Source organism: Neoarius graeffei, chromosome 21 (assembly GCF_027579695.1).
Source record: "Neoarius graeffei isolate fNeoGra1 chromosome 21, fNeoGra1.pri, whole genome shotgun sequence".
In the NCBI taxonomy this organism is placed as follows: Eukaryota; Metazoa; Chordata; class Actinopteri; order Siluriformes; family Ariidae; genus Neoarius; species Neoarius graeffei.
This window is the reverse complement of record NC_083589.1, coordinates 54,844,798-54,860,926: the sequence shown is the minus strand read 5'-3', so window position 1 is coordinate 54,860,926 and position 16,129 is coordinate 54,844,798. Positions and strand designations below refer to the sequence as shown.

General features: G+C 40.1%; 1 protein-coding gene across 4 annotated transcripts in view; it reads right to left on the bottom strand.

The window, feature by feature from the left end:
* Positions 1-16,129, bottom strand: part of mical3b (microtubule associated monooxygenase, calponin and LIM domain containing 3b) — an 87,739-nt gene that overhangs the window by 45,827 nt on the left and 25,783 nt on the right. For all 4 annotated transcript variants that reach the window (XM_060903354.1, XM_060903355.1, XM_060903356.1 and 1 more), the window contains exons 8-15: positions 15,070-15,185; positions 14,853-14,979; positions 12,325-12,409; positions 9,326-9,473; positions 9,037-9,233; positions 7,867-7,973; positions 7,708-7,779; positions 7,452-7,631 (exon numbers count right to left, since the gene is read on the bottom strand). In XM_060903354.1, coding sequence (XP_060759337.1) covers positions 7,452-7,631; positions 7,708-7,779; positions 7,867-7,973; positions 9,037-9,233; positions 9,326-9,473; positions 12,325-12,409; positions 14,853-14,979; positions 15,070-15,185 — 1,032 coding nt within the window. The remainder of the gene's footprint in view (positions 1-7,451; positions 7,632-7,707; positions 7,780-7,866; positions 7,974-9,036; positions 9,234-9,325; positions 9,474-12,324; positions 12,410-14,852; positions 14,980-15,069; positions 15,186-16,129) is intronic.

The window sequence follows — 16,129 nt, the reverse complement described above, 5'->3', positions numbered from 1 at the left end:
TACTGGATCATTTTCCTCAATAAATAAATGACCAAGTATAATATTTTTGTCTCATTTGTTTAACTGGGTTCTTTTTATCTACTTTTAGGACTTGTGTGAAAATCTGATGATGTTTTAGGTCATATTTATGCAGAAATATAGAAAATTCTAAAGGGTTCACAAACTTTCAAGCACCACTGTAGATTAGATTTTGATGTAAATCCAGATATGTGACTTGGCGGAGGTATACACTCTACCGAGTGTTCTTCTAGTTTGTTTCTGCAGCCTTCCCTGCAGACAGCCGGGGTGGATCTCTGGACAAGCAGTGTTCAAGCTATTTCTTTATTTTCATTAGCTCATCTGGCTGACAGGTGATGATCTCATCCCATCATGTGCTGTCCGTCGTCCACATTTCACAAAAATCGCTTCTTCTCTCTCAATTCTTCACTGATTTTTATTCTTTTTGGCAGGAAGGTAGGTCTGCCTGGGGTGCATATGGCTTCTACCCAAATTTGCATAATTGCAATTAATAATGAAGATATGGAGTAATTAATCAATCCCTAATGAGCAGTTTCCACACAAATCGCTTCTTCTCCTTCAATTCTTCACCGATTTTGATTCTTTCTGGCATGAAGGTAGGGGTACCTAGGGTGCATAGAACTTCTACCCAGATTTGCTTAATTACAATTATTAATGAAGTTATAGACTAATTAAGCCTTAATGAGCAGTTCAACCAAAATTGCTTCTTCTCGGTCAATTCCTCTCCGTTTTGGATTCTTTCTGGCAAATATTGGAGCTGGACTGGTTGAGAGTAGAATTGCGCAGTGTGGGCCACTTTAGATCGTTCCTTCTGGACTAGACGGGGCCGGAGTGAGCTACGCCATCACTGACGATCTCGCTTATAGTTGTCTGGCAGACAAACAGAGAAAGTGATGTGGAAAACTTTTCAGGTGGCACGGGGACACATTGGGTAAAGCTGCTGTCTCACAGGTCCAGGGTCCTTGGTTCATCCTGAGCAGGCTCTCGACAAAACACAGCCTTGACCAGGATAATGTAGTTAGTGGAGATGAATGGATTTATTAGAAGTACTTACATAAGAACAGCTTTGGTAAGACTTCTCGCGCATGTCTCGTGTCTCATAATAATACCTTTATTGTTCGAATATAAGAGCTGTGGCCTTGAATTTGTGTTATACATTATGTATGCTAAACGTTCAGAATTCAGAGAGAGAACAGATTTACAGATGTAATCAGATAACTGGCGCATCCTTTAACACGCTCATAAATTACTTTGTGGTTCTACAGCGTCCTAGTAACTGACACAATCATTTAGTTTGTGAAGGATTTCAGTTAAACAGAGGAATCACATGTCCACTGACCTGCGGTTTTGAATAATTTCACACAGTTTGCAATATTTATAGACATTTAAAACACTCCAGGCTTACACACACACACACACACACACACACACACACACAGTAACCCTCCCAAGCATCTGCACAGCTCTTTCGCTCTGTCTGGAAAAGAAACCAGGTCAGTAATAACAGTCAGAGATCTTCACACACAGGAGCACATTGTTCTATCAAATGTCAACTGATAAACACTTAAACTGATCATAAACCACGGTTCGACACCATTCAAACACATTCTAGACTCCTAGCTTCAAACCAACCTTTTCTTTTGGATGGGATGGGAATAGGGTGTGAGAAGCCACTAGTCTAGAAAAGAATAAACTACACTACAGTGCTGATGTCTTCACCTGCTCCTTCCTGCCAGAGTGCACTCTGATCATCTCCTTATAGCGGAAACTCATCAGCTCCTGCTGCTGCGTGCGCTTCTTCTACACAGAGCACATCGGCATACATGATACAGAAAAAAAACCCCATCATCCTAGAGCAGGGGTGTGGCCTGAACCGGTATCCTGAGGCAAACATTTTACCGGAGTAAACAAAATGGCAAATAATTTCACTAAAAATACATACTGATTTCATTTTTAAGGAGCAAACAAAATGCTATTTGATGACCACGTTAGCCGTCCTAGTACTGTATTCCCTACCTTCTCATCATAACGATAAACATGCTAGTACACCCAATCCTAGCCAGTCAGTCAGTGCAGCACCATTGAACCAACATAAGGAAGAGGCGTGGCTTTCACACACGAACAACACACAATTTCTTGAATCGTCAAAGTTTCTCGAATGTTTATAATCGAGCAGTAGCTTGCGTAAATTTTAAATATATCTCACCAAGTAAATCAGTCTTATGGTGATGATACACGGGGCAACTTTTTGGGCAATGTTGCAGAGCAATGTTGCTGGCAACGGGCAACTAGGTGAGACACAGGGCAACTTTTCAGGGCAACTAACAATGGGCGACAACAGTTAGCAATGGCAGTTTAAAGTTAGCTAAAAAAAAAAATCGATGTCTTAAGTTTTGCTGTGACCATTTAATCAAGCTGTCTGTTGTTTTTTAGAGCTTTGGTGAGGTAAATTCCTCCATATAGAATATTAAAATAACAACTTACCGGCGTAAAAACAGATGAGGAGTCTCTCCATCTCTTCACTCCACTGACACTGAGCGGCCGCCCTCTTTGTTTGAAATTTCTGATCCGAACCTCACCGGAGGTCACATGACTCGATACTTGCGTTCTGATTGGCTTATCTCAAAAAGTTGCCAGAGATTATCAAAACCATTCAGAAAGAAACAATGTTGCCCAATCTCAATAGAAAAGAGTCAAAACGCAATTGCCCAGCAACATTGTTCGGCAACATTGCCCAAAAAGTTGCCCCGTGTATCATCACCATTAGCCTGCATGCTATTTAGTAGGATCAAAGCACAAGATCCATTGGGCTAACATTCATTATTCTATCCACAGTCACTGGATATGAGCAACCACGCGCTCTGATTGGCTACTACTAGGATATCAGCTCATATACCGTGAGCAGAGAAAAACAAAATGGCGGCGCGTATTGCTGAACCACCCCAGGACAAAATAATAACTCTACTTGAAAACAAAACCCAAAAAATACCAAAAAAAAAAAAAAAAATCAACAAAATATGGAATTAAAGTATTTGATTGTAAGAAAGTATCTTTTTTATATTTTTCAAGAATTATTATTATTATTGCATTTTTCACAGATTGGTCCTGTCATTTCGCTGGTTTTAAGTGGAAATTATTTTGTCAGACGTTTTGTATAAAGTTTTTATTTATCCAATTTGCAAAAAATCAAAATAAAAATGCTCCGTTTCTCAAAATCCAGTGAATGTGGATAGAATAAAATAGTTATTCCACTCAATCTCGTCGTACATGACTTATAGGCAACTCGGTGCTATGCGTCTCATCGGCTATCAGCTCATGCACGACTCGATTTCATGGAGTAACTGTTAATTAGCTCGGCAAATCAAATGGAAGTGTACCTAGCATAAAGTAGTTTTGTAAAAGTACACCCAGCTGCAGCCTGAGGAACAGGATGAGGCTGTGCAGGAGGCATGGCTAGGCATGGGGTGTGGCTAGACATGTAGCCTCACCCAAGAGTTATGGTTAGGGTTTGGCAGGCATGTGCGCACACAGGGCTTTAGGGGTGCTTGAGCCCCTGCCCTTTTTGCCTCGAATTAAATGTTGCCCTTTTAAAATAATAATAATAATAATAATAATAAATAATAATAATACAGTCCTGTTAGAAGTTTAAAACAACGCTGGTACAAAAACTCCATGGCAATCTACCAATTTTCTTGTAATACGGGGTCGTTGTGTGCGTTGAGCTGCCGCTTCTCTGTCCATTGCTGCTCCGCTCGAGTGCGGCCAGAGAGAGGGGGCGCGCGGACGTGAGTGAGAGGGAAGAAGCCGCTGCGCTGCCACAATGATAACAGAGGAGACGCGACAGTGAGGCAGCTTGAACATGTGAGTTATGGTCTAACAGTTAGGCCTTTCAAACCGTATGTACATGACATTTGGGCGTTTGTAGGGCTACTGACATTTGTGTGAGTAATTTAAGTCTCTATAGTTTAATAATCTGCTTGTTAACTGATGTGACCTGACCTGTTACTGTTCACAATCGATTGCCTCGGCCGCGCTTCGGTGTACATGCAAGTATCATATATCGTCCAAGCCTATGATAATGTGAGTGGCAATTTTGCTGACACAAAAGAAATGGCAATTGCATATCACTTTCACCAACACAGGACACATAGTGTACTTACCTTCCTATTAGTACGTTAATTTTAATTCTACATTTCCATATTTTGGAAAGGACCGGGGAAAAAAAAATCATGCACTTGCTGCCCTTTTTCTGACTTTGAGCCCCTGCCCCTCTATAATCCTGTGCACGTCCCTGGGGTTTGGGTTAGGGTATGTGTAGCCCCGCCTTGTTTTCCAGACATTCTCATTTAGCTAGGTAGCTATCAGTGTTAGCAGGTTTAACATTAAGGTCAAGGCTATCAGTGTTATGTTGCATCACTTGAGTGAAAATTAGGTTAAAAGATATATTAGGTCTAAAAACATAGATAATTTATTCCAAAAACATGTTGGTTTGGGGCCCGTTCCCCAGGAAAGTCTTTCGTCAGGCACCGCCCCTGCCCTATAGCAATAATATATAAGAACAACATTTCCCATTTCTGAGAATCATCGAATCACAGCACTGACTTTCACTAGTTATCATCTACAGTCTGTTCCACGATTCTGGTGCTGGAGATACAGAGCCTCGTCCACTTTACCGGACTCATTTCTTCCAGGACCAAAATTGGGGAACCTGGTCTAAGAGTTTGGTTTGGTGTGTACCTGTCTCCATGCAGGAACAGAAGCTGGAGCCACAGGCTCACCTGGAGGTTCAGGTAGAGAAGCAGCAGATGTGATTCGCTCCAGATTGAGCATGGAGCCACACTGACACCAACAGACCAAACAGACAAGAATACAAGAATAAGAGCTAGCTAGCTATAACATTAAAGTAGGCGTGAACGTATGTATGTGTATGTGGGCATGGTGTCCTGTGATGGACTGGCGTCCCAATCAGGATGATTCTCGCCTCATACTCAGTATTCCCGGGATGGACCCTGGATCCAGCATTATACTGATCAGGATAAAGCACTTACTAAAAAGAGGAATGAAAGATGGCTTATGAATGATTAATGCATTTATTCCAAATGCAAGAAAATGGAAATAAATAAAGTTAACTCAAATTGTTTGGTCGATATTATTTGAATAACCTTATTGGGGCTGAGCAACGACATCCCTTCAGGTTGCTACACGTTTCTGATGAGGCTCTGATATTTTCAGTGAGTACAGTGATGATAAAAAGCCAGCGAGAGACAGAAAGGAAATCAAATTCATCTGCTGTCACGTGCAGCAGATCCCTGAATCCAGTTTATCATCCATCTATTTGTGTGGAATGGTGAAGTCAAAATGGCAACACTGTAATACTACTACTACTAATAATAATAATAATAATGATAATAGGCATATGGCATATCAGACACTCGCTGGTCGTGCTGTGAAAATTGTCCATGCAGACGCTCATTTAAGTTTCCAAATCTGTCATTGCTTAACTCTTGAATATTTTCTATCTTGAATATTATCATTAAAAAGCGTATAATTTCTGCTTTCCAAAGAAATTTATCTCGTTAAGATCTGTTCAGTACCTTGGGAGTAACGACAGGTTGAAGTCGGTACAACAGAGTAAAAATTCTGCTCGCGTGACGTCAGGAAACTGCCGGGAAAGCGGTCAGGCTCTCTCTCTCTCTCTCTCTCTCTCTTCTGATCGGTTTCTGACTGGATTACTCACCAATATCAGTCAGATAACTTTTATAGGGATGTTCTCCCGCTCTCACTGTTTCTGATGAAGGATTCGGCAAAATTTTCCGTCTGCTAGTTTTGATGTTATGATTCACAGGAGACTTTAAAGTGAGTTTTCATAGCTTTACCTACTTATTTTTTCCAAATCAAACTGATTCATGTTAATAAATAACTATTTTAGAATATAACTGTAGTTGTTTGGATGAAAAATATTGAGATCCTAGTGGTCGGAATAAAATAAAAAAAAACCCGAAGTCAGAAACACGAGCGTCAATTTCAGTTCAGTTAATGTGAATTGTTTATTGGATGCGGATCAGACAGTTTTTTCAACGTTCTCCTTGAAAGCTGTGAATATTAATCGAAATAATCATTTAGATTCTTTCATATAAACACTCGTAGGCCCTACTTTTGAGAAATACAAAGGCCTACAGAGCACAAAGAGGGGATTAGAAATAATCTTTTATTGCTTTTTTAATTGTGACAGAGAATGGTAGATGTGAATGACGTTCAATGCTTATTTATGCATATTTTATCATTAACATTGATTTCTCCTTCGTTGTGATGCATCAATGAGAGTTAAGGTCAGCTTTATATTGCACAAATAAAGCCATTTGGTGAAAGTTTGAAGAAGAGAGTTTACGGATTTAACGGGTTTACCTAATTAGCATAACTAATACTAATTAAATACTAATTTGTGTAATTGGTTTTTGCTAATTTTTCAAACTTTGTATTCAGTATCCAACCATCTATGTGCCTGCGAATTTTCTATCTTGAAAAATAAAAAAGTGATTAAGAACAAACATTTGATCTGATTGGTTAATGAGGCCCGTTTTGGACCATGTGATCCTCATACAGAATGTTACGGCCATTTTCTAAAAATCACGCTGTTTTTTCAATCTTTGGTTTGTAACATCTCAAAGTATGTTGTTTAGTGTTCAATTCTGAATTCAGTGAGAGCAGTTTCAAGCAATTTGGATTGAATTTGCATTTTCACCTGATATGACGACGACTACTACTACTAATAATAGCGGTACTAAAAAATAAGAATATTTTGAAAAGCCATACCTAAATCATTGTTCAGAATGGCAAAAGTAAAGACAAACAATATATAACAAGATTCCTGACGGCACACAGCATCTCTGTGCTTTTTGCGCTGTACCTCTGGTTCTCTTTGCAGAACAGACAATTCCCACATCTCTCCAATCAATATTTCCTCCACAATTATATCTAATACCCAATAATAATGTGCTCTTGCAGTTATCTTCCTGAGAAAGCAGATCTCTCTCAGTGAAAGTTCGTGTAGTGTGTGCACCTAGCGTTACGTTATGTGCTAATCAACCCGGACGGGCGATGCAGCTGATTTTCTTTTCAATCCAGTACTAAATAACAGCAAGACTAGAATCCTGATCCTAAAAACCGGTTCTTCAGTCTCATATCTGTGTTCCTGCCCATGTTCTGCCCACACTCTCTAAATCCCTTAGCCTTTAATTCAACTGCAGTGCTTGAGAATTCCACAAGAAATGATCTGTGTACTGCAGGACTCATCAGAGGCATGTTCGCTCGATAGCTGCCAAACATCAGGAGGAAACACGACAATACACTGCAATCCACACGGACGCAAACTGCAAGCTGGTAATGTACGTACACACCAGGCTGGGCCATGCACACAGTGCACACATACACACCTGTCTCCGTATCGCAGTGGCTGAACGTGGGGAGCAGTTTTCTTCAAACTTGGCCAACAGCCGGGACGCCATTGATTTGACTCGGCTTTGGTTGCCACAGGCAACAGCCTCCGTGCATGTTTGTGATCCAGGGCTCAGTGCTGGGACGTGGTGCTCATGCCGATCTGGTGAAACCTCTTCCTGTTGTGATGAATTGTTTTTATTCACCACCAAAACAACAATAATAAAGAAACAAACTGCAATAAAAATGACTCACGTCTTCCGACTGTCCAGCTTGACTTGTCCTTCTTCTCTTTCCAACTCCATCAGCAGCCTTCTCTTTCTGATCCTGACAGATACGTGTGTGTGTGTGTTTAATGGGTCTTTGTTCACTAGTCGGTGTGTGTGTGGATTTGTGTGTGTGTGTATAAGGTACCTTGGGGTTCCGTTTGCGGGACAGATTCTGTCCAAGCCTGTTGAGTAAAGACAGTGGAGACTTGGTGCTAGACATCACAGCTGCTCTCTCCTCAGCACTCAGACTCTCTGAAAGGACAGAGTAGACAGTTTACAGACATAAGCCACAATTCTGCACACAGAAACAAACAATTACAGAAGTATTAGCGCCCTTTAAGAGAATATCAAAACTTATTCTATCCACATTCACTGGATATGAGCAACCACACGCTCTGACTGGCTACTACTAGGATATCAGCTCATATACCATGAGTAGGGAAAAACAAAATGGCAGAGCGTGTTGCTGAACCAACCGAGGATGAAATAAAAACTCTACTCGTAAACAAAACTCCAAAAATTTTTATCAAGTATTTAAAAGAAACAGAAATAGCTAAAACAATATAGTTTTTTGTGCCCCCCCCCCAGTATCTCCTGTTCCACACTCCAACCCGGTCGGTGGCAGTAATGCACATTTAAGTTGGTTTGCCAACTGTCAAAAAAACAGAAAGAAGAAGAAAACCCCAAAAAATAAAAAAAAAATCTATAAAATACGGAGTGAAAGTATTTGATGGTAAGAACGTATCTTTTTTTATTTTTCAAGAATTATCATCATCATCATTGCATTTTTCACAAATTGCTCCTGTCATTTCACCGGTTTGTTGACATTCTAAGCGGAAATTATTTTGTCGGACGTTTTGTATAAAGTTTTTATTTATCGGATTTGCAAAAAATACAAATAAAAATGCTCAGTTTCTCAAAATCCAGTGAATGTGGATAGAATAATACGCACCTCGTTGGCTATCATCTCATGTACAACTCAATTTCATGGAATAACTGTTAAATATATTAGGTACAATGATTCAAATATTCCACTCACGCAATGTCAAAGATTCAAGCAGTTCAAATACCTCAAAGAAAATCATTTACCTCTACAACCTTGTCAGACACTAGAGAGCTTAATATCTTAATGTCAAGATATTTTACGATATGACTCAATGCATGTTATATATTCATTTATGCACGAAAGGTGCCAATATTTATGGAGTTAATTTCCTTTTAGATTTTCAGTGAATACAGAGAGACAGAAATACTCTATAACCGAAGCATACAGCATTTTGAGCCTTCTGACTGATGTCATGCTGATTCTCCTCACCACTGGGTGGCGCTGTGTCTTTGAGGAGATCCTGAAGCTGGCTGAGATACATGACCATGCAGAGCGAGTCGCTCTCCTCCAGCACACTCATCTCCTGGCCTGTCATGATGGGGGAGATCCCCAACTCCTGCTCAGCTACGTCCAGGGCCAGCTGGTTGTTCAGCTCAGCCTCGTTCTCATCCAGAGTGTTGAAATCACTACAAGAGTCGAACCGAAGAACATCTGAATCTGGAAGTTCAGAATCCGTGTAACAGTTCATAGACAAAGACGTGTATAAGGTCCAACTCACATAAGGTCAGGCCTGTATCTGTGTAGGAGAGCGCAGAGTGCCAGTCCACTCCTCCAGGACGTCGTGAGGTCCGTCACACACACACTCTGGTAGTCCTGCGTCTGCTCCTGGCACCAACTCAGCAGCTTACTTGAGCGAGCTGTGGAGTCTGTGAGCACATCAGGGTTTTTATAGTTAACTAAAGCTAAAAATACAACTAGAACGACATCTTCGTAAACTGAAATACAAGTTTCAACTCGCCCGGCAGTGCTTATTTTATACTTATATGTTGATAAGGGTAATATTTCTCAAACATCAGCTGTCAGGTTATAGTCCTATGACCTTGAGTTTGACATTTCAAAGTCATTCAAGGTCAAAGATCATGGTGCCAAATGAAAGCCCGTATGGCACTTCCTATAAGTTGATAAAGGTAAACATCTGTCTACCATCAACCGTTTTCAAGTTACAGCCCTCTGAAAATCCGTGACCTTGAGTTTGACCTTTCAGGGTCACTCAAGGTCAAAGATCATGGTGCCAAATGAAAGCCCATATGGGAGTTCCTATATGCTCATAAAAATAAACATCTGTCTATCGGCAACCGTTTCTGAGTTACTGTATACACACATACTATACTGTGTACTAGGGCTGCACGATTCTGGAAAAAATGTGTATCACGATTTTCTTGATAAGAACTGATATCACGATTCTCTGCACGATTTTTTTAAAACAAATTTAAATCTTTATTCAACTCAAATCTCAAATTCAAAATCAATTTTCTATTCAATTTGCATACCAAAAATATTTAAAGTAAAATACAGCACAACTAATACGGTCAAGGCAGTTGTGGTAATGTGCAATGTGCACAATGTCCATGGCTATAACCTCCATGAAGTTCACCTAGAACAGATATTCACACATTCTGTTAGCCAGAACACCAATAAAATAAAATAAAAAACGCAGAGAAGACCCAATTACTTCTAAAATGAACTGCAATGAACTCTATGAAGTTCACCTACAACAGGCATTTACACACATTGTGTTAGCCAGAACACTGTAATAAAAACAGAGAAGACCCACTGACTGAACCATAACCAACAATTCTGACAAAAGGGGGAAAAAACTATTCAAAACTATTAAGTTGGCCATTCGTTAAGTGCAAAAAACGTATGTGATTTTTAACATAAAGCACAAAGGGCTGAATATGGACCTGGACATGGCCCTGCATAACTGGCTCAAAGATTCTTTGCCAAGAACCAGGGATGAGAGTGGGTGGTCACCAAAAAAGCAGAAAACAAGATGGCGCCCAAAGCCGGGGGTCTGGGAGGGATACCCCCCCCAGGAAAATTTTGAAAAATAAGGCCTTACAAACCACTTTTCCTGCAATCTGAGCTGTAGTAGATCAAAAAATCTGTTGTCTTTTTTATATATTTACATGAAAATATGTTTCAAATCAATAGGAGTATTGTTTGAATTCAAAATAAAATCGCATTCTACATTCAAGGGTATGGTTATAATTTATGATCAACAAAAATGACAAACTAAATTCACATTAAACGCAAGTTTTATTAATTATCAAAATGTTCATATATTAAATAAAATTTCTTAGGGAGAAAAGTTCAGTCACCCTATGTCCTCATTAGTTGCATACGATTTCAAAAAGTCTTTTGAAATATTTAAGTTTTCAAAACTGTCAGCATTAATTCAGATTTACTGACTATCTATCATATACGTGTTCAGCGTATTAAATCAAACGAATGCTAAGTTTATGGGATAATGTCTATGTACACTTTATACAATTATTTATAGTTCAGTCACTTCTCATTTTCATTTAATCATTTTGACTTCTTCTTCAGCTTTTTGGCCAAAGACAAGAGCTTGTCAGCTTGTCTCTCTGTTTTTTATACCAGCATTGATTTCACGTACCTCCGCTTCGTCTCGCTTGTCAATTGTATTCGGCATTTTGAGTAAAAAAGCCGATACGAAAGAGAAACGTATTTTTGAAGCGCAGCGATGATGAGCATGTGCAAGTTTCGATAAAATAGAACAGATGCGGGTACTTTTGTAAGAACTGTTATGATTGGCTTTTGTTCTCTCCCACACTCTTGTAAGAACTGTTATGATTGGCTATCATGCTCTCGCCAGCGATGTTTTGGCCAATTACATTGTAGAAAACACGTATTCTACTGCGAGACTTAGCGAGACTAAAGATGGCAAAACTGTAAACATGTAACATCGTCGTACGCTTGAGTATCACGAAGGAACATACCCCAACCCCCCTCAATGAAAAAAAAAATCTCAACGGATTTGGCATAATATTGATTTTTGCTCAGAAAAAGCGGAAATCCGCCGAAAAGCGGAAAACTCTCATCCCTGAAGAACATAAGTCTGTCAACATTTTGAGGCTTCAGTGATGACCGGAGACAAGTCACGATGTTCCTCCCTGTACTGAACAGCCGCTCAGAGGGTGAGCTTGTGGCGGGAATGCCTAAATATTTCCTCGCCAGCACAGACAGCCGTCGTCTGGTTTAAACCTGAAATATTGCCACACCAAAGAATGCGAACCTCTCTTAGGAACAAACTGTGTTGGACGATTTGCCTGGCTCTCTTCGCTAACACCTGGGTTTTCATCATCCTCCATTTTCCTCATGCAGCCTTCGCATATCTCGTCACTCACTCATGCTGCTGTGTTTCGAAAAAACAAGCATCTCTTTCTGCCTTGCTTGCCGCTGAATCACGTGACGTGCAGGTCCATTCATGATTGGTTTAGGGAGAAAGCCTGCTGCTACGCGCAACCACGTGACGTGCAGGTGCATTTAGGATTGGTTGAGGGAGAAAGCAACTACAGTGGACTTTACGGGAGCACAGAGGGAAACTAAAGTGTGACGCGGCTCGTGATGAAAAAAAAACAGAAGAATCGTCTCTAGTCAAAAAGTGAATCGCATGTAGGTGTGAACTGAGATCGCAGTTTTTTAACGATATATCGTGCAGCCCTACTGTGTACTCAGGAGGTTATTGCTCACCTTGATGTACAAGTCTCGATGTTGGAGAAGGTCCCATGACGACTCCCAAAAGTGGCCCTTCATCTGTGTCTATGAGGTGGCAGACCTACGTAATACCATCATCATCATCATCATCATCATCATAACATCAAAGACAGCCTGTTCACGTTATCTACGAATCATCGGTATGAATCATGTGCACTGCCTTTCACTCGTCTCAGAATGTTCTCGGATTTTTCCCCATGCATGTGTGAGCCTACACCATCCTGTCTCATATACACGTCTCCTGTGCCTCTCCACTTCATCCACAGACATCATGGAGAGGAAATGTAACGTCTCTTGTGATGCAAAAGAAAATAATCGATAATGTTTGAATTTAATTGTTTTTTTTGTCCCTTCTTCATAAACGATTGACACTTTAGACTGGTTTGTCTTGTGCTATTTTTAAAGGGCATTAATTCTATAATGAAATGGGAAACCATGAAACATGATAAGCAACTGAAACAGGAAATAACAGACATTTTTTTCGCGGTCCAAATCCTGCGCTCTGATTGGCTGGCGAGCGGGTCTGTATCCTACGGTACGAACCCCAGTTACGGACCCTGGTTACAGACCTCTGGCGACTCGCTCGTTCACAACAACAGTAAACATAGTAGGATTTTTTGTCAACATTTATCTTTTTTTAATAAAATTTATTTATAAGATTATCAAAAATCTTATAAATTTTTGCCAGCATTTCTCAGGAGAATAGCATTAATTTTACAGCATTGATAGTGATAATGACAGTGTTCACAGCGAAAGCGAGTTTTACTACCCTGAGTAAGAAGAAATAAAAGAAAACATTTCAGGAGAAAGCTAAAAACCTCTAACTTGCTAACACCGAGCAAAAACATGGCTGAATCCTGAATGACTCAATTTTGTATAAATAGGGGACTACACAGGCGCCAAAATGTAGTTTTTTTCCTGCCATGGAAGTGCACTTGTATACTGAGGAGGAAGCCATTTGCATTACAGCCGTGAATGAGGATTCAAAATGGCGGCTCGGCTCGGTTTTCCCTTTCGGGCGCTCTTGTTTTCTGTTAGAATTTGGTAAAGAAAAAAATAAATATATTATTTACCAGCTTAAGGTCGGTCCATATGGTGAAATACCGTGACCTCGGCCTTGAATACTGACCTCGGCCCAGAGGGCCTCGCTCAGTACTTTCAAGAACTCGGTCACGGTATTTCACCATACGGACCTCCCAGCTGGTAAATAACTTTTTTTTCGCGGTCTGGTTTCCATCAAATCCTGCGCTCTGACTGGCTGGCGAGCGGGTCCGTATCCTATGATACGGACCTCTGGTGACTTGCTCGTTCACAACAACAGCAAGCATAGTAGCATTTTTTGTCAACATTTATCTTTTTTTTATAAAATGTATTTATAAGATTATCAAAAATCTTATAAATTTTTGCCAGCATTTCTCAGGAGAACAGCATTAATTTTACATCATGGATAGCGATAACGACAGTGTTCACAGCGAAAGCGAGTTTTACTACCCTGAGGAAGAAGAAATAAAATAAAACATTTCAGGAGAAAGCTAAAAACCTCGAACTGTTGCTAACACCGAGCAAAAACATGGCTGAATCCTGAATGACTTAATTTTGTATAAATAGGGGACTACATAGGCGGCAAAATGTAGTTTTTTTCCTGCCATGGAAGTGCACTTGTATACTGAGGAGGAAGCCATTTGCATTACAGCCGTGAATGAGGATTCAAAATGGCGGCTCGGCTCGGTTTTCCCTTTCGGGCGCTCTTGTTTTCTGTTAGAATCTGGTGAAGAAAAAAAAAATGTTATTTACCAGCTGGGAGGTCTGTATTGTGAAATACCGTGACTGAGGTCTTGAAAGTACTGAGTGAGGCCCTCTGGGCCTAGGTCAGTATTCAAGGCCAAGGTCACAGTATTTCACCATACGGACCGACCTTAAGCTGGTAAATAACATATGTCTGAAGCAGGCAGATTCAGCAGCACGATGCATCAAATCACACAGATAGAAATGAAGAGCTTCGGCTAATTAATGTTCACTTCTTCAAACATCAGAACGGGAAAAATTGTGATCTCAAAGTGTGACTTTCTTTCACTGTGGCGTGGGTGTTGGTTTGAGCCAGATGGACTGGTTTATTTGAGTTTTTCAGAAACTGCTGATCTCCTGGGGTTTTCACACACAAGTCTCTACACAGAATGGTGCGAAAAACAAAAGACACCGAGTGAGTGAGTTAGTGAGTGAGCGACAGTTCTGTGGGTGGAAACAAACACCTTGTTGATAAGAGAGGTCAGAGGAAAATGGACAGATCAGTTCGAATTTTTTTCCAGGAAAGATATAGCAACTCATAACAACTCTTTACAACCGTGGTGAGCAGAAAAGCATCTCAGCATGCAACAGCAGAAGAACACATTGGGTTCCACTCCTGCAGCCAAGAACAGGAATCTTAGAATCAACAAGTAGTTCCTATTAAAGTGGCCGGTGAGTGTATATTTGCACTATAGTGTGTGTGCACGTGTTAAACTCACCTGAGATGCATTAATAGCCTGTGTGTTGAGGTTTGGGTAGCGTGTTCCAGGGTCCAGGCTGTACTGACTGTAGTTCTTACTGACGTTCTCCGGCGTGGTCTGAGGAAGCAGCCGATACACACTCTCTCTAACAGAGCAAACACAAACATATCATTCATTACCAGCACAGATATACTGTACACCTGATAAAGCATTCAAGCAGATTAAAAACTCGAACCTCTCAGCCAGCACCTCTAAAGGGTCAAGTCTCAGTCCCCAATTCTGAACCATCCACGCTGTATCCATAGCAGCCAGGAAACCTCGCGCAATACCTGTCCCCATCGGCCAGAACGGCTACACAAATAATACAGTTTATTCTATCCACATTCACTGGATATGAGCAATCGCATGCTCTGATTGGCTACTCTACAACTAGGATATCAGCTCATATACCGTGAGTAGGGAAAAACAAAATGGCGGAGCGTATTGCTGAACCAACCGAGGACAAAATTAAAAACTACTCGAAAACAAAACGCCAAAAAAAAAAGGCAACAAAACATGGAATGAAAGTATTTGATGGTAAGAACATATCTTTTGTTAAAAAAATTATTTTTCAAGAATTATCATCATAGCATTTTTCCACAAATTGCTATAAAATTTCAAATTTGTTGAATTTTTTTTTAGACTGGTTCAAAAGCTTAAAGAAGCTTGAAAATTCCATCACTGGAATGTCCAAGGAAGAATTAAATAACTATCTAAAGCTATTCTATACCTCAGCACGACAGCAAGATGGCAGTTTCTACAAAACAACAACACTAAAGTCAAATTTGCAGCCATCGATAGGTTTTTAAGAACTCCGACTAAGCGGAAATGATTTTGTCGGAGGTTTTCTGTAAAGTTTTTATCTATTGAATTTGCAAAAAATAAAAATGCTCCGTTTCTCAAAATCCAGTGAATGTGGATAGAATAAAACAGTTATTCCATTCAATCTCGTCGTACATGGATTATAGCCGACTCGGTGCTACGCGCCTCGTCGGCTATCAGCTCATGTACGACTCGATTTCATGGAAAAACTGTTAAATATACTTATAGAATACAGACAACAATCAATCAAACTTATTAAACTTATTAAACATCTTGAAATATGTTTGACATCTTGGTATTACTTCATAAAGTGCATTTTTAAAGTGAGGTACAAAAAAAAAAAGGCCTTCTGTTAGCAAAGCCATCACAAAAAAAAATTATATATACACTGTATATTCGATAAAACATCCATTATAATCCACAGAAGTTATGAT